Source organism: Platalea leucorodia (genome assembly GCF_965183815.1).
Source record: "Platalea leucorodia genome assembly, chromosome: 1".
In the NCBI taxonomy this organism is placed as follows: Eukaryota; Metazoa; Chordata; class Aves; order Pelecaniformes; family Threskiornithidae; genus Platalea; species Platalea leucorodia.
Window position 1 is genome coordinate 47,305,691 of NC_138823.1, and position 25,065 is coordinate 47,330,755.

General features: G+C 39.2%; 1 protein-coding gene across 3 annotated transcripts in view; it reads left to right on the forward strand.

The window, feature by feature from the left end:
- The window catches only part of NOL4 (nucleolar protein 4), a gene marked incomplete at both ends in the record, with an annotated part of 200,263 nt that overhangs the window by 115,981 nt on the left and 59,217 nt on the right, over window positions 1-25,065 (forward strand). For all 3 annotated transcript variants that reach the window (XM_082327545.1, XM_082327546.1, XM_082327547.1), the window contains one exon: window positions 3,211-3,494. In XM_082327545.1, the coding sequence (XP_082183671.1) occupies window positions 3,211-3,494 (284 nt within the window). The remainder of the gene's footprint in view (window positions 1-3,210; window positions 3,495-25,065) is intronic.

Genomic DNA, 25,065 nt, shown 5'->3' on the forward strand with positions numbered 1-25,065 from the left:
AGAAGAGACCGACCCCCACCTCGCTACAACCTCCTTTCAGGCAGTTGTAGAGAGCAAGAAGGTCTCCCCTCAGCCTCCTTTTCTCCAGACTAAACAACCCCAGCTCCCTCAGCCGCTCCTCATAAGACTTGTGCTCTAGACTCTTCACCAACTTCGTTGCCCTCCTCTGGACACGCTCCAGCACCCCGATGTCCTTCTTGTAGTGAGGGGCCCAAAACTGAACACAGTACTCGAGGTGCAGCCTCACCAGTGCCAAGTACAGGGGGACGATCCCTTCCGTCGTCCTGCTGGCCACACTATTTCTGATACAAGCCAGGATGTTCTGATACAAGCCTTCTTGGCCACCTGCAGGACCTGGCATTTAACCTTGTTGAACCTCATACAATTGGCCTCGGCCCATTGATCCAGCCTGTCCAGATCCCTCTGTAGGGCCTTCCTACCCTCCAGCAGATTGACACTTCCACCCAACTTGGTGTCATCTGCAAACTTACTGAGGGTGCACTCGATCCCCTCGTCCAGATCATTGATAAAGATATTAAACAGAACTGGCCCCAATACAAAGCCCTGGGGAACACCACTTGTGACCCGCCGCCAACTGGATTGAACTCCATTCACTGCAATTTGGGCCCTGCCATCCAGCCAGATTTTTACCCAGCGAAGCGTACTCCTGTCCACGCCATGAGCAGCCAGCTTCTCAAGGAGAATGCCGTGGGAAATGGTGTCAAAGGCTTTACTAAAGTCCAAGTAGACAGCATCCACAGCCTTTCCCTCACCCACTAAGCGGGTCACCTTGTCATAGAAGGAGATCAGGTTAGTCAAGCAGGACCTGCCTTTCATAAACCCATGCTGAGTGGGTCTGGTCCCCTGCTTGTCCCATACATGCTGCGTGATGGCACTCAGGATGATCTGCTCCATAACCTTCCTCGGCACCGAGGTCAGGCTGACAGACCCGTAGTTTCCCAGATCCTTCTTCTGGCCCTTCTTGTAGATGGACGTCACATTTGCTAACCTCCAGTCACCTGGGACCTCCCTGGTTAGCCAGGACTGCTGCTAGGTGATGGAAAGTGGCTTGGTGAGCACTTCTGCCAGCTCCCTCAGGACCCTTGGCTGGATCCCATCTGGCCCCATAGACTTATGTGTGTCTACGTGGTGTAGCAGGTCGCTAACCATTTCCCCTTGGATTATGGGGGCTTCATTCTGCTCCCCGTCCCTGTCTTCCAGCTCAGTGGCCGAGAACAACTGATCTGACTATTGAAGACTGAGGCAATATTTATTTCTGAAACTGCGTTTAGAATTTTAACCTTTTTAATGTGTTATGCCCCGTAAGACATAAGTCTCAGGACATGCTAGATATTAAGGCTAAATCCTGCTTACCTTATTAACTTATGTAGCTGAAATCCTCAAGTAGCCGCAGGTTTTTAAATCAGAACATTTCCATTGCTCTGTTGCAAGTTGGCTTGGTGCACACATTTAAAAGTCTTATTCTAGGAATGTTATGTCTTTTATTGTATATACATTTGTATTTGTAAGAGGTAATGTAAAAGTGGTACATACCAAAACATAGCTTTATTTTTTATTGCAGCCATTAATTATAAAGCATTTTGTAAAGCAAAAATGTTCCTTAAATAAAAGCATTTAAATTATGATTTTTATTATGTATTTTCATGAAACTAGATTTTTTTACAGGTTTACAAAACAAAGCAATTTAGAGAAATATGTTCAGAATATGTGCCCAGTCCTGTATACTTTATGACATGAAAGTGTTGGATGAGTACAGCAAGCAAGGCACTGATGTATGATGGCTTGTCTATGGCTCTCTAAGTACTTAATTGAATTAGATCATTACCCATTTACACAATATTTTCTTCACTTTTTCAATTCCAATCTGAGGGCGGTGAATAGTTGTTTTTTACTGTATTAATGATGGAGAGTCAACAATTTGATTAATCAAGTAGTTTCAAGGATGAGTATTTCTAATCACATCCTTTGAAGAATGTGTCCTGATGTTTTTTTAAATTCCATGTGCATATAAAAGTGTTTGTTTTCCATGGAAGTTACTTAGAAGGGCCTGAAAGCAGGTGGTATATTAAGGTACTAATATATTAAGGTCCATCTCATCCCATATCTCCAGTTTCTATCTGTACACATTTCTGGCTGCTAACCCCCCAGTTTTGTTTCAGCTTCACTGTCTGCGATAAGCATAGGCTTGTAGGGCCCTGGGCAGGTGTTTGCACCATAAGCAAAACCATATAAGTCGCCAAAAAAGAGGTGCTTTAGAGAACAAGAAGTAAGCAAATTGAGGGACGAATTCTGCTGCCATTTAATCCATTGAAGGATGAATTGTTCTACTAGATAGCCTGTTGGCCAAAAGATTGTTTAGAAGTAAAGAAAAGCGGAGGAGTAGCATAGGTGGCAAATTCCAGTGCTGACAAACACAGGATACACAAACCCGAAAGCATGTGCAGACACATGTTAATCATACATTTCAGCTGTAAAATCTTAGGGTAACAACACCACATCCAGAGTTTTCAGATATAACTTTTCAGGTTGATAATTTAATCCTTTATTGAGCAGTATTTTTAAATATATTATGACACACAATGAATGAGCAAAGTGAATGAGCACCTGAACAAAATGAAGAGAGGATCTTTGTTTCTGGAGTCAACTTTTCCAGTATAATCTCTGCTGCCAGCGGTGAATACATCAGATGTATTTACATCCTATCTGTGCAAGAGGATGTTTATGGATATGACATATGCTGCTCTGCACCCTTAAAACCTGAGAACTAGATTCTCTCTCAGTGCCATGTGCATCTCTGTTGATTTCAGAAATATGATATCCTGCAATAATGAGCATGGTATAAGAATCTAAATAGATTCATAGACATATGGACAGACAGATGGATTAAGGCAGACTTTGTCACTTTGTCCCTAAAAATCCTTTGTGATACTTATCTTTTGTGTACACAGTGACACTAAGGTGTCAGCCCAGATCATTTCCCTTAACTTAGTAATATTTTATGGATTTACATGAAGTTTTTACTTGACAACATGGAGGAGTGTGTGTGTACATTTTGCAGAAATGTACTGGTGCTAGTAATATAAACTATTTTCATTCTATTTTGAAAAACGTTGTGAAGGTATAAGTTATGTTTGAACTGGACAGAGATGATGATGTGGCATGTGACTGAAAATATATATTTTTTAATAGATGATTCAGCCGCAGAGAGTTTTAATGGCAATGAGACCGTGGGACACAGTTCCAATGCTTCAGGGGGAACACACTGCAGGGAGATGGCAGAAACCAACAGTAATGGCAAAACAAATCTGGAGCAGGATGAGCAGCCTCTGAACCTGAGTGACAGTCCCCTCTCTGCTCAGCTGACTTCAGAATACAGACTAGATGATCACAGCAGTAATGGAAAGAACAAATACAAGACTCTCCTAATTTCTGATCTCAAGATGGAACGGGAGGCAAGAGAAAATGGAAGCAAGGTAAGATGCTTCCACATGCTCCAGATATGAAGTGTGTAGCTTAGAAAAGGAAAAGATTTGTGAGGCCAAACCAAAGGTTATTCCCAGCTAAGCACTTAATGCAATGTGTCTAATGTTTGTCACATCATTACTCAAATGCTATACATAGATTTGTATGCTCTGTTACACATATATGATGCATACGTACATTAAGTGTATGTGGATGTACATGGGTGAATACACATATATAGGCATATATGTTGTGCTGACGCACTGACAAAGACCAGTGCAGTTCTCCATCAGGCATGAATTTTATCAGTCCATTTATTGAGAACTGTCTACATTACCCATTTGAAATATATATATATTAAAATATATATAATGTAATACATATATATATGTATATATACTGGGATACGTATATCTATGTATATTTATAGATGACCATCTCATTACATGTATTATGTATCTGTAGAATGAACCCATATGAATGTTAAGTGTGTATGCCCAAGCAAATTACTACATGTGAATTATCAACATCTGAAAGGAACTGATTTGGTTCCTTCCTGATTGTTTGTGTTATGCAGGCACCTAACCTGAATTAAAACTGACAAGTTTGCTTTAAGAAGCTGTAATCCCCTGAGGGCTTTTCTCTGTAGTTTCCATTATGTGAGTAAGGAGAAGCGAGGGTTGTTATATTGTAGATAAAGACAGATCCTATAGATGAGATAGCTAGCTTTCTAGGAAGGTGTTTGTCATGAGGGCATACTGTAGGGAGGGTGAAGAAATGGCCCTTATCATAGAATTTATCCATTGATCTTATTGGTGACAAGTTCCTGTTTTTTATCTGATAACTCCCAACTGGATTACCACTTTTACAGCAGCAATAATAGGATGTTAGTACTGGATCCAAATGCTGTTAATGCTAGTCACTAGCTTTCAGTAGCTCACTACAAAATAACCTGACAACATAGATACACTTTGAATGGCCACATTTTTTTCAGGGCTTTGAAACTGGAGTGATATGGAAAATCACTTTTTCTAGGTATATCCAGAAAGGGATTGTACATGACTGATGTCTAGAGAACAACATTTTTTTATGCTAAAGTTTTAACTCCTGTCTTCAGTGCCTGCGGAGTAAAAATAAAAACTTGAAATGTTTTTTTAACTCAAGCGTCTGGTTTTGGTGGGTAGAAGAAAGGGAGACCAAATGGGGGATTGTTAGTCTTTCTCTTTCTTGGCCATTCCAGGTTAGCAAATCATGTATCACAAAACCTCCATGAAATCTTTATGAAAACCTGTTTAACTGCATGGAATATTTTTGTTTCTGCAAATTTTCATTTTATTGAAAATGTTTTGAATAGCTCTAGTCTCAGAGTGTATATACACTCCAGTGCTGGATTTACTCAGTACTTGGACTGTTGCACAGTGTGTCCCAAATTGGCTAACATGAACGGTATCTTCATTTGCTCCAGGGCACATTGTTCCAATGAACCTTTTATAAGCCAGTCACCCAAATATTGATAGACACACAGGCTCTTTTGCCTGAGGTCCATTGCCGCTTCTGCCATTACTCTTGCAAATACACAAATAAGCTTGGGGAAGAAAGGGAGGAGTCTTAATGTGGAATTCATTTATAGCTACGGCAAGAACATAGCCTAAGTTACATTTCCAATTTTAATCAGTTCCAACTCAGATGCAAAAAAATGTATCAAAAAGTGTTAAAAATCTGTTTCTAATGAATTGAGATGACAATCAAAGCCATCTCATTCTTTGTTATTCTACAAATTTTAAGAGGCCTAAATCATCCCCCACATCGATATATTCTTTCATCACTCACTGTCATCCTACCCACTCTATACTGCCAACAATATGCAGATTTATCTTCCCTTTCTGTCCTAGTGAAACTTATGTTGATGTTTACAGTTCATTTAAGTATATGATTTATTAGGTATGCAGTAAAGATTATTAACTATGGAGTGAAGACTTCAGGAAATACGTGCTCCTGGGATAAACAAAAATTTGTCAGAGATTTGTAAGCTGAGTTTAGAGTAGAAGAATGCTTTTGTGGCCAATTTCATATTTTACAGATGAATTTTACTTTTTAAATTTTAAAAAAGTTACAGAATATTTTTAGAAGGAACAAAACCCATCAGTGTATTAGAATAGAATGGGACTGTACAGCATCTCAGTGTTTCATATGCATACATATACACTCATATAAATCATTACTACTGTTTTACCTTAAGTGGATTGTTACCTGCTAAAGAGCCAGAGAATGTTTTACAAGCCTGAGACCTGATCAAGGAGGTCCTCTTGCCCTCCCCTGATGATTCAGGTTACTGGGCCCCTCCAGAAGACTGTTCTGGCCATTACTGAGCTGATAAATTTTGAACAATGCAGAAGATCAAACTCGAAAGTTGCATGCAGTACGCACTGGATGCACTTGGGCAAGTGTATCACAAGGAACTAGCCAGAACTCTAATTCTCTGCCAAAAAGGAAAGAAAATAAAGAACAAGTAAGGTTAACAGAGTACTATAGTTTACGAGAAGCCACTTCTTGCATATCCTTTTTACCCAGAACACACCAAATATGTGGGTTGTTTTTTGAAGTTGTCTAGGAATTCTCCCAGCGCTCTCGCAGCATCTAACCTCCAGCCATTCACAGTTACACAGTTATCAGACATGATTAGACCTGAATAATGGCATCATTGGTAGTGATGGGTAAGCAAATGTGTTTAGCATAACCTCTAATCATGTTTTCATGAGAAAATCATCTGCAGTGTTCACCAAATATCAAATTAATATGCCACTTCTTATAATGTAGTATTCTTACGGTATCTTTATGTGGCAAAGAATTGAGAAAAGTTATATGAGAAGTTAGTGAAGAAAATATCTGGTTTCTAAATGAAGGGAAATATATTTTAATTATTGGGCTAGCATTGCAGGAAGTAATACATTATGCTTCCTTCAGCTTCTACAATGACCCATTCAGCCTGCAGAAGATGTTACTTGCTTGAAATGGCTAGGACTCTGTGAAACCCACAGTCAAAGGGCTGGAACTGGGAAGATCTGTTGGCTGACATGTTCCCTACCTGCTCTGTCTGAGTCTCCTTTTTGGATACTGCATCATATATGTTTTATTAAATTTGAAGCCGCAGTTTCTCTGGTCAACTTGCATCCATTCCGACCTGTCACTAGGTTTAAAGATAGCACATCAGAGCTGAATCTAGCCACAAAAAGCCAAAAGATTACTTTTTCGGTTGAAAATTATCAACACATTATACCTCCTCCACCAAATCACAGATTTTTTAAGGGAGTTTATTTTTTCTGGAAACAAGCAGTTTTGCTGAACTATAGTATAGGTATTTGCCTGTACAACACTGTTTGCAAGAACAGTATTTCCTTCACATGTGTAGTGGTGGGCTCCACCATTTGACAATACAGTTCTGATTGATTGATAATTTTGTACATGCTTCAGAAATATGATCAGAAGAAGCAGTTGGGATAAAAATGGTAGGTTTTCCATCATATTTTCTTTCTAAATCTGACAGCTAATAGGTAAATGTTTTTTGAAAATGGTTACTTTTTTGTGGAAGTTCAATTTTTAGAATATTCATCTTGTCAATACCTATTTGAAGCAATTATATGCTTATGCTATATGGAAAGTTTGCTGTATAGTGGCCTCATTCCGTGAGAGTCTTGGATGTCAAAACAGGGATACTTCACATTTTCCTAAAATCAGGCCTCTCTACTGTACACAGAGGAAGTCATTAGTGATTTGTAAGAAATGTCATTTTTTGGGAATAATAAATCAAGTTTTCTTGTCTGAAAAGACTCTGATGAATAACTGGAGATTAGATAACCCTGTGAATAAATTTTAATTCAACTTTTCAAGCTACTAGGGTATATTATTTAAAGAATGCTCTGTTCAGTCACTTCAGAATATGACTTTTAAAACTGATGTTGATAACACTTTTTAAACAAGAATGACATTTCAGTGGACAGTGTAACTTTACTCTTTGAATCCTCAGTTTCAGGCAGTGAGTATGTGTAGTAACCTCTTCTTTGTGTAAAAAGACCACATGCTGAGCGCAGTGGAGGGAGTTGCCAAACTGTAACATAACCTTAAAATCTGGTGCAAAACGTTTTACCATTCACTGAAAAAAATGTTATGCAAGGAAGAAACGGGTTTTCATAGTCTTAAATATATATATGTAAGTATGTATGTGTATATGTATATGTGTGTATATATATACTTTATATATATGCTTTTATTAAACTGATATTAGGGAACTGATCCTCCAGTAAGACTCAGATGTTCGCGGCAGTAGAACTTTCTACAACCATTTAGGGCTAAACTGAAGTCAGTTAAATTTTGTATAGCTGTGAAAATATATACATAAATTTACCTTAACAGGGCTGGGTCTTTGTACTACAGAAGACTTATAAAGTAGTCATCTGTAAATGCTCTGCAGAAATGCAGTTCTATGAATTCAAATAGTTAAATGCACATAGAAATAATTTTAGATCATTATATATTTATGTGTGAGACTGCTGGGTTTCTGTATGACCATGGTGAAATCTCTGTAGCATTGAGATTTTTGATTTCTGATTCTTGTGTTAGTGTTTTTTCCTAGACCATATATTTTATTTTGAAAACTCATTACATAGCTTTATCTCCTCCACATCATTTATTTCATGAAATACAGTAAGCCCACTCCTTTTAAATGATTTTGTCTTTTCTGTATTTGGATAACAAGGTTATTGTGATAGAGCATGGGAAAACAGGTTTTTGAGCTAACCAGCCATACTTATATTGTGCCGTGTATTTTACCTGGATTAATAAATAGTTCATTATGTCTGTATTGCAAAGGACGTTCCTAATATGCAAGACTTCTCTTTGGGATTTCCCAGATAGAAACATGTGCTACTGATCATGGATGCCTAGGAGATGCATGAAAGTGAGGTAACAAGGAGGACACACACCATGTGTCCATTTTGTCCAGATACCTACTAATTGCGGACAGTTGGTTAATGTCTTCTTTCTTTCTACCAGCCAAAATTTCTGATAGAAAAATTGGACACCTCCAGGCCCTCTGGATGTATGGTAGGCTAAGTTAATATGCATTATGTTTTGCTTGAGTGTGTAATTGACTGCATGGAGAAGTGCACAAGATTAGTAATTTTTCTCTAAGTCTGAAAAGAAAAGCACCGTTTTAAAGGAGAGAACAGTAAATAATGATTGCTGCATACAGTGACCTTTAATTATAATACTGCATTCTAATGTGCATGTCATTATAGTTACAGTGGTTCACAACAAGGCAGAGCTTTCATGTAGTTTCTAAAAGGAAGATCTTACTTTCTGTCACTCGTTTAATGCTGAGCTTTTGAAGTGTTTCTTAAGCTTTTTTCTTCAGCCTGATGTAAAGAACAGTGTTACTGTCATGGGCCACTGCCAGGGGCTGTATGCTCCCAACTATTGCAACTTCAAACTGGTGTTGTAATGGATGCATTTACACTACGGCAGGTTAGCCTGGCAGGCCGTCCACTTTTAAGGCAGGTCCTGCTCTAAGAAAGTATTTAAAGACTGTAACCTTGCATGGGATCTGAAAGCCAGAGCATATGTGAGATCCTGGGTGAAGAGTCATTTGAAGTTCCTGCACGCTGCTCTAGTTCAGACTTAGTCGTCTTTGCTGGTTAGTCCAGCAGGAGAATCTTGTAACGCCTGCTTTGCTGGGGTTCATCATTACTGAAGGAAACCGGGCACAACCGTCCAAGCAGCCCGACCTGAATAAACAAATATACAGATAAGCCTGTTGTAATCTGATGGTGCATCGTGAATCCAGCTGGTTTCCAAAAGTGCACATGAATTTAGGCACAGATGGACACCATCTCTGAGGAGTAAGGTAGAGTTTCAATGTGTTTCTTTCTCACTCTCTCTCCTTTTTAAAGATATGATTGTATCTTAGTAAAACATGAAAGGACATTCCTAATATCCAGTGACTATCATCACATCTGACATTGTTTCTCTGAGGCATGTGAAGTCACTGTCTGTCTGGTTCCCCTCTGCCTGTATTTTTGTCTGCAGGTTTGCTTGGGGAAATGCTCAGAATATAAGGGCGCATATAACTTTTCCCAAAGCAACTGGAATCCTCAGGAGTTACAGTGGGCTTTTACATAGACCAATAATAGCTTATTGAGTCACTTAGGAAGTAATTTATTAAAAAGTTTTCTTAATGGAATGTGAAACAGGTGTGTGTCTACTTGAAGCAAGAGGTAAAATGCAGACTGGGGGAATTTGACATGTGGAAGCAGAGTGTTGGAGACATTATTTATTTTTTCATTTTTTTCTTTCTTTTTTTTACTTCATAACTAAAACATTTCTCATTTCTTTTTTTCTTTCATCATCATTCATTATTTATATTCAAGTGGCATAGATAGGTTTCAGCTGAATTGGAGCATTGTCATATGATGCTTGTATGATACGGTTACCTCAGCTCTAAGCAGGAAGAAAAGCTGGAAAGGGTAAGATGGAAGTGTCTCCTCCTCTTTGGAGGATACCATTAAACTCTGCATGTTGGCTTTTTTTGGTACAAAGAAAATAACGGTTTGCCCTTCTAGTTCATTCTGCCAAGTGCCCGAGTTACAGATAATGAATCTGGATTAGGAGTTAGTTAAGCCTTTCAGAAAGGAGTTTTTGACTCTTCAGAACTTTTCACTCATCTCTCTTGCTTGAGGTTGGATCTGACTACCTAGGTATAGCATAAAAGGAAACTAGATTTTTTTTTGTTTGTTTTAATTGTTATATTTTATGTCATTTCCATAGTCAGAGAGAAAGCGTTAAAGCAATGCCATATTTTACTGACTGCTGTTTTGTTACTGCAAATATCTTAAGAGGCTTCAGTCTGGGTGTTTGACAGCCTTATTTCATGGCTTAATTGTTAAGACTAGGAAGAGGCTTGGTGTGAAATTCTGTTTGCTACTGTAAGGAGTAACTTATGAGGAAGGAAGCAAAGTCTGGTGAAAGGTATAGGCAGGACATGTTACAACAGTTAGTGGCATACTAGATTTTGAGCAAACCACAACTTAAGAGTGGGTCAGAATGCAAAACCAGCATGATATACACCCTGTGGAGCAGCAAAACATCAGCACAGACTGAGCGTGCAGCTCCACAAGGGTCCAGCCTGCTTCCACTGTTCCAACCACAGCACCAAGGAGAGGACGGTGACTTTTTCCACCTGTGCCTTAATTGTTATCTGGTGGATTCCATCATTGCTGCTTTTCACTAAATTCTTGGAAAGAGTTTGTACTGAGATTCAAAAATACAAATAATAGAGGAAGTGAACTGAAGGTGAAATCCACCCCTGCCTCCATCATGTGTAGGTGATACAAGGCTCCAGCATCTTTTGGCTTGCATCTCACATCTTTGGTGTGTGAAGGTGGGCTCAAATGTTCTGTTGAAGTATGCATCTTTTTCTTTCTCTGCTGTACTCACATTTGTGCAAAAGTAGCAGGCATGCCAGTGTTTTTCACGGCTCCTTGGGAGGCAGACTACAGTGGAAGGAGATAGGCCCCTTCTCTTCTTCTATGCATGGAGAACATTAATGAAAGGAGAGCAAAGCGTATGCAAGGAGTTTTGTGATCTCCTCATTTTTTCCTACCCACACACCTACACAAGTGTGAGACAAACTAGCATGTTTTCTCTTTCCCTATTAACCCCTACTTCATACATAGGGTTTTTATAGGTTGGTCTCATTGTAAAGACTGAGTCCTGTATGTTTCACTTTACCATCTTATCAAACACTTTGGCTTCACTTTCCCCTACTTTTAGAAAATGAGGAAGCTGAGAACATCACAGTTTTCTAGCTCCAAAAGTCAGTTTATTGGTTATTTGGAGAAAGCAATATAGTTCTATGAAGAAAAAAAAGTCTTTCTTCTTTTTTGCCGCTCTTTGATAGGGGAATTGTTATAGGCCACTGAGAAGCTTTTTGGTACCAAAAAATTGATGTTAGTTTAATGGTTTAATAAGCCTTTTCCTTAAAAAGAAGTTGAATTTATAAAGCACTGTTTTTTCCAGACTTGAATCTTCCGATTTTGAGGGTTACCCATATTAAATGCCTAAATAGAATGGTGTTATGAAGAGAGACAACTACAGGTGCATGAAAAAATCAGTGCAGTGTTTGTCAGAAACCATGAATGCTCTAGCATTCTCTAACAGTCACATTCATCAAAGTCCTTTGTCTATGATAACATCAGTTCTATGTCTAATTCCTCCCATTGGCAGTACATTTAGTAGCAGGTTTTTATGTTCAGTGAAAGCTCTTGAAAATGAAATTGGTTTCCTGCGGGGCATTCATTACAATGATGTAAATCCAGATCAATTAAACTGAAGTTGATGATGCTACTCCAGATTTACATATCTGTAATGGAGAATACAACCTGTCTCTGTATGCGTATGAAATCCCAGCTAATGTAAAACTGGCATGGAAGAGAATAACTTTTAATGTGACCTTTTATAAATTTTCTCAGAAGTTTTTTTTTAAAGGAACAAGTGCACATTGGTCAAGTATCAGGCAGTGGTGCTGTTGATTCCAGATTGCATGTGTACTACTCACAGATCCAGCTGTCTATCCTCATTCACACTCACCTTTGGAGTCATTGGTTCCTCACACTGAAACAGAAGCAGTTGTACCTGGAGGGGATGCAGGACTTTGTCCACCTTGGTTTTAGTGGCTGGACATCTCTTCAGACAAGAGAGAAAGCTATCAATCAAGTGCATCTGCAGTCAGTGAGGTAAGGTGTACGAAATTACTACTTCCCTTCCTGTTGACAGCCAAGAACTTTTTATAACTCAACAGCCTGGGAACCCAAACTCAACAGCCTGGGAACCCACATCTGTACCTTTCAGGCAAATTACTGTTGACTTCAACTAGGATTTGTTCCTGACAGATAGCTTCAAGGCTGGGCCTTGTTACAATTAATACCTTCAATCCCTAACTCTTGCTTTTGTGTTTTGTTTTGTTTTTTTTTTTTTCTTAGGAAGGAAACTGAATTTGTGTTGAAGTCCTGCCAGGTCTAATGGTTCACTGCAGCTTTTTCTTCTCCTTCTGTTATCACATATGCAGCTTCTTTATCAACTAGAAAAAGATTGAGAGCAAATCTTGCTCTTGGAAGGTTAAATACTATTTGATGGCAAATTGAGCAAGATATAATGGGGCAGCAATAATTGCTACCTACTGCAGTTGTGTTTAGTCTTAATATTATTTACAGCTAATGAATTGTCATTTTTTTATTTTTCAGATGCAGAGGTTGAAGAGCTGATCCTCAAAACTAATCTGTGATGAATGGCTAGATAATTGGCCACTTTCTACACGTGTAACACTCCTCCAAAACTATATTGTTATTCAAGAAATTGATAATCCTGAAATGTTACCCCTAATTTTTTCTTCTGGTATTGAATTCTTTTCTATATACTGAGTCAGCTGCTGAAGAAAGGGAGGAAAGAAGTCAAAGATTTTTTTTTTCTTTTTTCTTTAATGACTTTTATAACAACATATTACTGAGGTTTTAAAATAAATATAATTTTTATTAGTTGTCTTACAGACATCTCACTTTCTAATCTTGTTTTTTGTTGAATGAATGCCAGTAGTCAAATGTCATGCTGAATACTTGATGCACCTTCAAACTGTGCTTTTGTGTCCTCTCCATTTCCCCTCTATAGCAATTGCTGGGAATAATTAGGTACAATAGAACACTGAATGCTTTTTTCAGACACTTACTTATTCACGTAACTGGATTTGCAAGGTGATGTGGGAGAAGTGAATAGGTCAATTTTTTAATAGAGGAAGGAAGGAGAAGTAGAATTCAACTTTATTTAACTATTTTGTTCTCTTTCATCTTTCTTTTTGTTGCTAGTCTTTTAACCTCCATTTGCTGCTTCAACTTTTTCTGTTAATTCTCCTCTGTTCTCCATTTGCTTCCAAAGACTCTTAGGAAGATCTATGTGACATTTTGTTTTTAGGAACAAAATAGTAGATGTAGATAATATTATCAGTTACCAGAAAAGAGGACTGTAAGGAATCACCTGAATTACTGAGTCCAGTCCTCTGGAAATGGCAACCTAGGTAATAGACATTTATTCCAAGAGGATCTGCAACAGTTCAGCTCACTAAACGTCACAACATCCATGAAATTCTGAGTAATAACCTTCAGCCTTATAGGAAACAACAATGGTGCAGCTGTAATATGCCACAGGAAAAAAGTGAGGTACTGGAGTCATCATTGATGTCCTAGATCCCTGCAACAACAAGGGATTTGCTAGGTGGATTTCACAGATGGTCTCTAGCAGTATCTTATTCCCCGCAGAATAGGGAGTAAAAAAGAACAACCGCCAATAATCCCTATCAGTCTGCTTGAGGTTTTATCTGCCATATGCTTCACCAAAACATCTTGCCTTACATTTCGCCTCTAACAGTGACTGATTTGAATACTTCAAAGAAACAATTAAAAAACCAACATTTACATTAGTTATTGAGGCAGGGAGGGGATAGTGATGTAGGTAAGCATTGAAAGCTGTGAAATGTGTTATGTTTATTAAACACAGTCAAATGACAGTGATCAAATAATTTTGCAAAACGCGTAGTAATGAATAAGCCACTGACTGTTACAAATATTACAGAACAGCATTCTTGCGCAATCAGCGAAAGATCCTGGAAACTGGTATTTGAGAACTGTGTAAACGGTCAACATTTGCTTTTCACTGGGAACTGATGAAAGAGCATGAAAACATGAGCAAGTATGAAAATATGCAGCCAAAGGTAGGGGTCTGTAGCTGGTATGAGTTTTCATTCCACCAATGTAAGTGTGGCACATCACGAAACATTTTAATACTGGATGAATTCCATTTGCATCTGTAGAGTTTTTACTAAGCTGCTGTTTCTTGGAGCTCACAGTGTTTCTATGAAATACTGCAGCTGTTGCTTGGACCTTGGCATGGTACAACTGAATATTTCCCATATAGATGCTTCTTCTCATCAGCTGCTGTGGTCACAGACTGTCGTTCTCAGTGTCCCTTCACACCTATTCAGTCTGTATTATCTTAACTCTTCTCATCATGAATATGCCACGAGCTACTCTCTGGATCTGATGGGTAATGATTCATGCTGTTGTCTTCATATGCACACACACACACTCTCTCTCTCTCTCTCTCTTTTTTTTTAATATACATATCTTTATTTGTGTATTATTTTTTCCCCTTGTCTGATGAGAACAGTCATATCCAGTGGCCATGACCGAAAGTTGATGGAATCATACAGATGAATCGGGAGCATACGAAGAGCTTGTTGTTGAGGCACCTGCAATGACACACACCTAACCTTTGTGTACAGGTCCTCCAGTAGGCAAGAGTGTGTGATTGTCTTTCACGTGTGTTTTAATTAAAATCAGGATGATATCTTGTATGTTGCTTCTGACTCCATTTTATATTTGGGTAGAGGTCGTGAAGTAATGTGTTTCCTCCTCTTGTGTTTCCCACGGCATTTGGGAATTGTCTGACTCTGTCAGACAGAAGATCCCTTGCAGAACTGTTCAGAATTTCTGCCCTGTACCTTCTGCCACTGAGCTCCTGAACTGTGTGGTCTCAGGATGGATAAAAGAATCTGCATGAAAAAGAGGGAAAGGTGAGTTGATTTCCTTAGGGGTTACCACGAATGGCCCCAGTACAGCATGTCCTCAGTCCTCAACATTATACTATGAGCTCTGTAGCAGCCCTCAAAAAGACACATGGATATTCTTTGGGCCTTTTGTACTGAATCGGTCATATATACGGTTTTTTAGAGCCCCCCTGAATGCATGTATCTTTGTCTCACTTTGTACAGTTAGTCACATGCTCTTAAAAAATCTTTTGCAGATGGAACCCCGTGGGACCGGACCTGTATCAAAAACTGTATTAAATGACTAAAATAAAGGTTTTAAAAATCCCTGTTTCCCCCAGTGTGTTACTTAGAGGGAATAACTGTGTTTAGTGGAAAAGAACTCAGATGAGTCTGGGGCACGTGTGCCACCTCGTACCCTCTTGGCTCAGCCGGGAGATGGAGGGATGGAGGAATGAGGTACAGGCATCTTTTGGAACAGGCTGCTTGCATCAGTTGCACCTTAAAGATGACTGTCTCACAAGGTTGATGCTTCTGTGTGGTTCATTAGATGCTTTTTAAAATCCACCTCTATACATAATCATGCAATTAAGTGTCCACCATGCCTTCAGGAAACACATAATATACAGGTTCATGTAAGACTGAAAAAAGATATTGGAATCCATAGTGGATTTGAATAAGTGACAAAACAGCGAGGAGCTGAAAAACTTGCTGCACAAAGAGGGAATTACGTTGTTAGAGATAAAGCAGTGGCAACTTCATCACAGATCTTGCTGGTTCTTACCAATTAATAGATTGTCTTTTATCTTAGAAGACAAGGTTATTAAAAAACTCAGCAGATGAAACTTATTTTTTTTAAGTTAGGTTGGAATTGAGATAAAACATTTTTACAATTTACATTTGTAACCAGCCATTCATATGAAAGTAGTTAATTATTACACAAAAATTTCTATATAACGTAGCTGTTCTTTTTATAAATATTTGTTCTAATTAATCTGCGAGTTATTTGGCATGATTGTGTTACTTAGGAAAATGGTGACAACTAGTCCCTCCTGTTCAAGAGTTAACAGGTGATGTTCTACAGTGCAGGCATTCTCTTCTGAGCTTAACGTCTATGAGTCTGTAGAAGTGTCTTGAATGCTTAAAGAGCCAAAAAGGCTTTTAACCTCTCAGACTGCCAGTTCCCTGGCATAAGCTTTTGAAAAACCTGGCGTAGATGTCTATATTTCATAGTCTTTAGTACTTAGCCCTGCATACATCTGGTTTGGGGTATAAAACCCAGGACAGGATATTTATTTTTACTGTACTCGCTATGCCAATTCAAGAGCATTCTTATAAGAGGTAAGTAGTTTTTAAGACTATCTCTAAACTGTCGAGATCACTTTTCATCTTCCTTAGTCCTTTTTTTAATAGGAAATTGGCAGGGAGTATGCTGCTTTGCTTTTACTTTGTTTCTCCGTTTCTATGTTTACATTTTGATTTTTTTTATATTTACTGCTCACTTTATAATGATGTTTACAGTACCAAGAACTTATATCTAGGACTATATATGCCAAATAGCAAATTAAAAAAAAATGAGTTTAGGCTGTGTGAATCTACTCTTCGGCTGTGAGACACTCAGTTATCTCTACTTGAACTGTTCAGCCCATGTGGGGTAGGCAGTGTCAGTGGTGGCAGGATCTTCAGAACTTTTGCTCCACCTTTTATTATCTTTTCCTAAGCAAGAGTTATGTCCTTTAACTGGATATGATGCTGCAGTGTTGCTTTTTACATTTGTCATTTAACATCTATAATTCATACAGTTAATTTAAAGTTTTAGGATATACTGTTTCTAATAAGATAATTCTGTGCATAATAACTTTATACAACACAAACGAGTTAGTTATACCTTCACCAATATGTTAATTGCCAGAGGTCCCTATATCTTAATTCTTTGGATTTACATAGCACATTTGGGATACTGAAAACATCAGTAAAAATAAATCGGCTTAACATTGGATCTGTCCCATGAGGCAAGCATATTCCATCACTGGCTATTGATTAGTAAATACAGGCATGACATAATTCATTGACTTTCCCAAAGCCAAACAATCTGTAGGAAAGCTGGAGAAGTCATTTGTTTCCTGCGTGCTATACCTGAACATTAATCACGGTACTGATCCTTATCTCCAGACATTGCTGTTCAGTTAGGGTAAAGAGGCAGAGTCAGCTTCAACTGAATAGCCATTGGAAAGTTTCCTCTGGTTTTATTAGCATAGCTAAAATTCAAAGCAGTTTTAAAAAATGTTTGTTTTGATTTGTGCTTTGCTGGAACCATGAGGATGACAATTTCACTGATTGTCTTGATAAATCTATCCAGCCCTCATCATGAAAACATATATATGTATACACAACAGATCCTATGGACTACATTGTTAATACTTCAGTGACTAAACCTTAATTGCCTTAAAGTTAGATGCTTTCCTTAAATTTAGTCTTACAGCTTCCCTGTATAGTGTATTTACATAACAGAGAAGTTAGCAGCTGTGGCAGTTCATCCAGCGTGTGGCAGTTTTAGACAGCAAAATGGGATTCGGTTGCATAGAGATGGGCATTTGGTACCCTTGTAGGGACCCTAGGGTAATCTGTGCCCAGCATACGCCTCTCTGGAAGGATGTGTCTCTCACACTGGCCTTGTGTCATATTTGCCAGGGCTGTGCAGTGCTCCTGTTCCACCCTAAAATAGCAGTGGGGCTCAGTTGCCTTCCACCTGGTCATCTGGTTCCCTTTCAGACTATCTTGCACATCAGTATAGCCTCCTCTCTTTACAGTCGAATAAGTTCAGAGTACTTTGGTACAAACTGCAGTTAATTCCACTTACATTGATGCTGTATTTTTTTTTTTTTTTTATATTCCTGAGGATAGAAGACCAACATTTGGCCTCTGAACTCCTTTAAATGTGTCTCAGAACATGGCCCTGGCCTTGCGGAGTTGGAATGGATACAGTCATTAATTTGCTGATTGAATCATTGATTAAACTAAGTAATGAGTATGTAGCCAAAACTGAGAGAACTGCAGGATGATGAGACTGTAGAAGTGTCAGAATAATTGTGTGAAGCTATGTAGCGGTGTGGTTTGTTTTGCTTAATCATGAAAAAAGTGAAAATAATAGTTCAAATCACTGAAGCATTGGACTTTAAATCTAGGTTTTCAATTTATGTACAAAATACGAGTGTGCGTGTGCATCTGTATACCTGTGTCAAGCAAGTTGTTTGACTTCCTCCTTAAATATTACTTCTTACCTTACAATCCTTGTTTCACAGTGCTGATACATACAGCTTGCTTGGCTGAGTGCTCTCCCGATTGCTAAATTTATGTCCTGCTTAATAGGCCTATGTACTTTCCATGTGTTTCTGGCAAGTGCTTTTGACAGGGTGCCTTTATACACACCTTTAAATTACAGATTCTTTTTCCAGCAGCCCATTTTCTAAAACTTATATGCTTCAGCGACCAAAGCCATATAACTAATGTTGACACCAACAGATCCCGCAGTAGCTTAGACATGCCACTTATTGGTGTTACAGCAGCTGGGCACTGGGTTTACTATTCACTGCTTTTTGGGCAAGTGTTAACTGAAACATGTAACATAGAAAACATAAAAGATTAAAAAATTAAGAGCTTTTTTTACTTTAAATAGCAAGGAATATACAGAGCTGAGGTCAAAAATGAACATCTGCTGGTGCTCCATTTCTTTCAGTGCTCTGCAAAGTCCTTCTGCAACAGGTCAGAGACTGGGTGTGCAATAGCCTCCCTCTTCCTTCCTTCTTCTTTGAAATGGCTTTGTCACCAGGACGTGAAATTTCCACTGCCATGCAGCCACTTCATCTGCCAGTTCATCCTAATTAGCATAAATGACTTTTTATACTATTACCTCCTGTGTCCTGTGTTGTTGAGAACTCTTCCTCAATCAGCCTTACAAGTTGATCCAAGTCAACTGTGTTGTGACCTGCTACATAATGGCTTATTGAGAGAATTCAGCTCAAAAAGTGGATCCACTCTGTGTGGTGATCTCTTCATACAGGATTATCCCAACAGATGATCTCATGACTTTCAATATCTCTTCTTACACTTGTGCCAGAAGCAGAAGTTTCCCCTGTTGCCTCTGCTACAATATATGAAGGCAAAAGCCAATAGAGAAGTCAGAAAAGCTGCCCATTCAAAACCCAGGTCACAGTCCGAGTTTTACGTTACCGCTGCCTTAGTTCAGTGACCTTTTCCTGTCACTGTTCATTGGAGCAAAAAAGGCTCAGGGAGACAATTTATTGACTAGAACAAGTGGTGATATTGGCAAGAATAGAAGACATTCCATATCTGATCTTGGGAGCACGCATTTCAGGTCGTTGCTTTACCTTTGATAAAGTATCAAAAGGAGGAAAAATTCTGAAACTGTGGAGAAACCAGTATAATGGTATGGAGACTTTAATTTAGCAAACAGCATGCAAAATGAAATTAGTACTATTTTCGCAGAGCAGATTTGCAGTAGATTTTGTTGAATATGGGACTAGTTGGATGCAATAATGCTTTTATATGGTGCTTTTGAAGGCGCTATTCCAAAGGATTTTCTAAGTAGAGAACAAGGAAGGAAATGACCCTGTGTGTAGCAGTTCAAAAGCAAGACTGGCAGCGGAGCACTGAACGGAACTATTTGTGCAAATGGCATGTCAGTACTTAGAGCAGATTTGATCATCAGCATTGTCGGAGAGCAGCAAGAGTGAGGCTCCTCCACAAGAGAAGGCAGTCTGGGAGCTGAGGGTGGCCATGACCCAAGGGCAGTGCCCTGTCTGCAGACAGCCCCACAGCACCCGACAGCCTGCAGGGCAGGGCTGCTGGCAGCAGCAGGTCCCACCAACAGCCCAGTGACCAGCAGACAAGCAGGAGGGGGTCGGCAGGTCCCAGCTCAGTGCAGGAAGGGCAGGCAGCAAGCCAGGAGCGGCCTGGGACAGCACTGGCCCCCAGTTGCCCACAGCATAGCTCAGCTTCAGTGAGACTCCTGGGAAGGGGCACAGAGGTGGAGGTCCCAGGAGAGCTGGCCAGAAAAAATAAGGCACAATGGTGCACTCAAGGTCCTGACGAGGGTGTGGTTTAATGACAGAAAATGTAAGAGAGTTGCAAGTGGCAGTGGTAAAAAATGAAATGTTAGCTTGAGAGCTGTCGTGGTTTAACCCCGGCTAGCAACTAAGCACCACACAGCCGCTCGCTCACCCTCCCCCTCCTGGTGGGATGGAGGCGAGAATCTGAAGAGCAAAAGTAAGAAAACTCATGGGTTGAGATAAGAACAGTTTAATAATGGAAATAAAATATAATAAATAATAATAATAATAATAATAATAATAATGATAATATTGTAATGGAAAGGAAAACAACAAGAGAGAGAGAGGATCAAAACCCAGGAAAAACAAGTGATGCAACTGCTCACCACCCGCCAACGGATGCCCAGCCTGTCCCCGAGCAGCAATTGCTGCCCCCCGGCCAACTCCTTCCAGTTCATATACTGAGCATGACGTCAAATGGTATGGAATAGCCCTGTGGCCAGTTTGGGTCAGCTGTCCTGGCTGTGCCCCCTCCCAGCTGCTTGTGCGCCTCCTCGCTGGCAGAGTATGGGAAGCTGAAAAGTCTTTGACTTAGTATAAACACTGCTTAGCTACAACTAAAACATCAGTGTGTTATCAACTTTATTCTCATGCTAAATCCGAAACACAGTGCTACACCAGCTACTAGGAAGAAAATTAACTCTATCCTAGATGAAACCAGGACAAGAGCCCATTCCTATCTCACATGGGAGGGCTTGTATTAACTCTGCAAGGGCACATTTGCATGGGCTGTGTTCAGGCTACAGACAGCTATCTTACACAATAGAGATGTTTACTTCTGTCTTTGGTGGAAATGCAGAATCCAAGATATGGCAAAGCAAAAGGAGGGCATTTAATTTCAAAAATTAATGGTCCTCACTAATCCTACCCTAAAGTCTTCCATCCTTCCAGAAAAAAACATGTTCTTACCTTGAATTAGTTAATGGAGGGCAGTGCAGTTTTCAGTGATCAGATCAAATGAAGCACTAACCAAGGTAAACCATTTTTGGTGTGAAAAGTTAGGGCACAAAGAATGTTTCCATAGCTCCAGTTATTTAAAGCCTATGAAACATGAGCTCTGCAAAACATGAGGCAGCAAAGGCTTAAGTTTGGTCCCATGGTCCTCCTGTCAGCTGTAGATATTCCGAGATGTGCCAAAGCATGGATTTGCCTGTGGTCATTAGGACTGACCAGTGCTGCTTTTTTTGAGGATCAAAAAATCACTAAAAAATACAAAAATACATTGTAGAAACATTACTCAAGAAGTGTCAGGCTGGAGGCTGATTTATTTGCACAAAAAGAATGGAAAAAAAGAGAAGATAAAAATAGGCTTCAGGTTTATTTCAAGGATTTTTATAAAACAGCTACTGAAATACTGACCTAGGAAATAGTGAGCGTAGTCCACAAAGCAAAACCAAGTGATGTAGTGTTTCCTCTTGAGAGTTTTCCAGCACGTCAACACCTTTCGTGGTGTGTGTGCAATTACGCTCTATTTGCTTCTTAATTTTAACAAGATGATAAATAATGATTATTTACTTATTTAAAATATTTGCATGAACATACTAGAAAATGTTTTTGAGTGGGGGTAGGAGAAATAATGCCTTGTGGTTAGCTTTCAGTGAGAAGCCTTCAGTGAGGAGTAGTGAGGGATCGAAAGAGAAGCTTCTCTGGGTCTTTGAAGTCTTGCAACTGGATGATTTTGCTCCATCTTCTTTGCAAGGTGAGAGTGGACCTGCCAAACTCCAGGGATATTTTTTGTAATCCCACTTTTGGCAAAGCATCATGAAGAGGAAGGCTGAAGAAAAAATAGCTTCCTTCATCCTCCCTCTGGAGTTTGTCTGAGGGATGGCTTGCAGGGAATTCTTTTGCAAATCAAGAAGTCTGAGGTAGTAAAAAGGGAGTGGTCTGGCAAAAGAGGTTGTAAGCTCTTCTGGAGTTTTCTCACACTGATAACACTATGAAGGAGAGTAGTTTGTGTATCGTTTTCCCTGACTTTTGAAAAGCTGAATGGTAAATGGTAGAAATTTTTGCTTTCAGCTTATAAACTTGGGGTTTTGTGGTTTTAAAGAAAGCTAGGGTTGTCCTAAAACTCACGTGGAACTTTGCAGAACTTATTAGCAATTAAAAACTACTGGATGGCCCATTTGTCACACATAATGTCTTAAGAGCAGGGCCTTGGAAGGCAGTGTGTTAAAAGGAATGTGGCTGTGCGCAGATTGCTTCATGCATTAGTTAACCTCTCATAGGTTTGTTAAATAAAAGTAGCTGCTTGGAAAGTTGAATCTTTTTAAGAACATCACCCTATCAAATCATTTTCATGAAAGTTATTTCATGCCTTCAACAGATTTTGTATAACCGTCACTTTATATTTCTTGCCTTCAGTCAAGCTGTGAGGTTAAATTATATTAAATAAACAAAAAAAAAATTATCTCCCAGCCTTATTCAGTATTGTGAACTACATAATAATGACACAGAACATACTCATACTTGTACATATATAAAGAAAAATAATAGTACATGCTCAAAGTGCTATGGAAGCAGCTAATAAATATGGGATTCTTCTCCGTATGGATACCTCCCACACACCACTTCCAAATTCATTCTACCTAGAGCAAGATTTGCAAGATACTTGTTAGATCTTTTCAAAGTATGACTTTCCATAAAAATACATTTAGATGCAAAGTGTTATTTAGAGATTTTATGCCAGACTGTTCCTGTTTTACTCATGTCCCAGGTAAGAAAAGTTTTTTAAAATCTTGGTTACAAGGAAAGTTTTATCCAGAAAAAATATGAATTTGCTATCCATATGGTGCAGTTTAGTCTATGAATGTGAAAAGATGTTCGTTGTGGTGCTGATCATATTGTCTTGATTTTGTTTCCCAAGGAAGTGTTTTATGCTCTGTCAGTTTGTCCCTGCCTAAACTTTGAAACTATTGACCAATTTCAATCTAATTTGATAAGGTAGGAATCTTGACAACGTTGAGCTGCTGGAAGTTCTGTGAAAATCGGCATTTGACTCAAGTAGAAAAACCCAGGTTACTGCCTTCATGAGGGCCTTTCATTTTGAGAGGCAGAAGCTGCTTGGGCAGTGAGTACTCTCCCAGCCCTCAACAAGCCACGAACTCTTGCCCTGTAAGAAGTGGGAGAGATGTGGAGTGAAAGGGAGAAGGCATGCCAGTGAGGACTTGGGGATCAGGACATAAGTCAATAGAATGTCAGTTTTCTTCAGTTCTACTTTTTGAAGATAAACCTGTTTATAGTATACTGGATATTTCTGTACAGGAATCACTGAGCAGATATTAAAGCTACTCCTTTACAGGACTCCTAGAGATGAGCTATGACTGCCAGAGTGAGTCACATCCCTGTATTTTGTTTGTTGCTTATGGCACTGTTGAAAGCACTTACTGCGTAGAAAAATTCAATAGATGATTGAGCCCATACCATCACATTCACTTAAAAACAGTAGTACTGGAGTTGGAAAATTGCTTGACAAGACTGAAGAGGTCATATTTACCAGAGAAAACCAATTTCTATATACTTTCATTGCCTGCGTTGTGCTACTTTTTAATAATGGAAAACAAAGCTATTAGTGTCCTATGCCACACGTGAACAGATCCTTGTGTTCAAATCTCTGTTTGAGAGCGCCCTACTGTAGGGGTTGTGGCCCAAGGTCTACAAAATGAAATCCCGTTGTATTTACTTTGTTGACTAGAAGACTGACAGGTAGTTTAGCAAGTTGAAATGGAAAGCAAAATATACAAAGTAATATTACAGATGTTGCCTTACAGACAAGTAAACATTGTTGGTTTATAAATTCTGGCATTGCAAAGCTTGATGGTGTACACACCTTTAAAAATTGCACTGGTACATATGTTTTTCAGGAAACCTATCTGGGAACCATTTTCTGAGTCATAAAGTTTTCGTCTGGATTTTAGAAAATCTGCCTGTAATCCCTTAGCTACAAAATAAATACACTGTAGCATTTTCAGACCCCCTACAAATTCCTTCTGGTGAGCTGAATCAGAGTTTCATTGAGAAATCTTACGTTTAGAGACTCATGGCTCCTAATGTCCAGTGCCTATCTAGATAACCAGCTGAGATGCTTTCTAGATGCACATCAGGGGATCTCAAAAACTCTTGCGTGCAAAAATCAGTAAGACAAGAAAAGCAGATGAGTTTTTTTTCTGTTTTGTGCAGCTGTCTTTAAATCCACAGAATGTCAGCTGTACCCTAATGCTTAGCACACACACTGTTGACTTAATTGATCATAACGAACCAGTAAAGACCTTGGAATAAAAACTCTTGATGTTTTCTTGGTACCTCGATCACAGTGCAAATCCTGGCAGCTAAACCAGCTTCAGGTGTATGGGTGCTTTTTCAACCCCACCTGACCTTCCGCTCGATGTAATCAGCTCTGAGCTGTCCCTGATGCAGCTCACTAGGCAGAAAGCAAGTTTCATGTGGGAAGGTTCAGAGAGCTGCAGGGATGCCAGTGCCAGCTGATGACGCTGGATGCATGCAGCAGGTCTGGCACACTAAGGGAGAGACTGCACAGATAGCACATGTGCAAAAGAGATCATTCTACTTAGGTTCATTAAATCTAGTTACTCTCTAGGGAAGGGCAACTTTACTCAAGTTATCCTTGCCTTTCAGTTTTTAAAATTAATTCCTGCTTACTGCTTTCCTGATCTGTGGCCTGGCTGCGCAACAGAGCAGAGTCAATGCCACTTCCAGTGACAGTGACAGGGGGTGTTCACAGAAAGCTCTTCTGTCCCTCACATATTGTGCATCTTGTATTTGGGTTTAGTAAAATGCAACAGATTAAAGTTA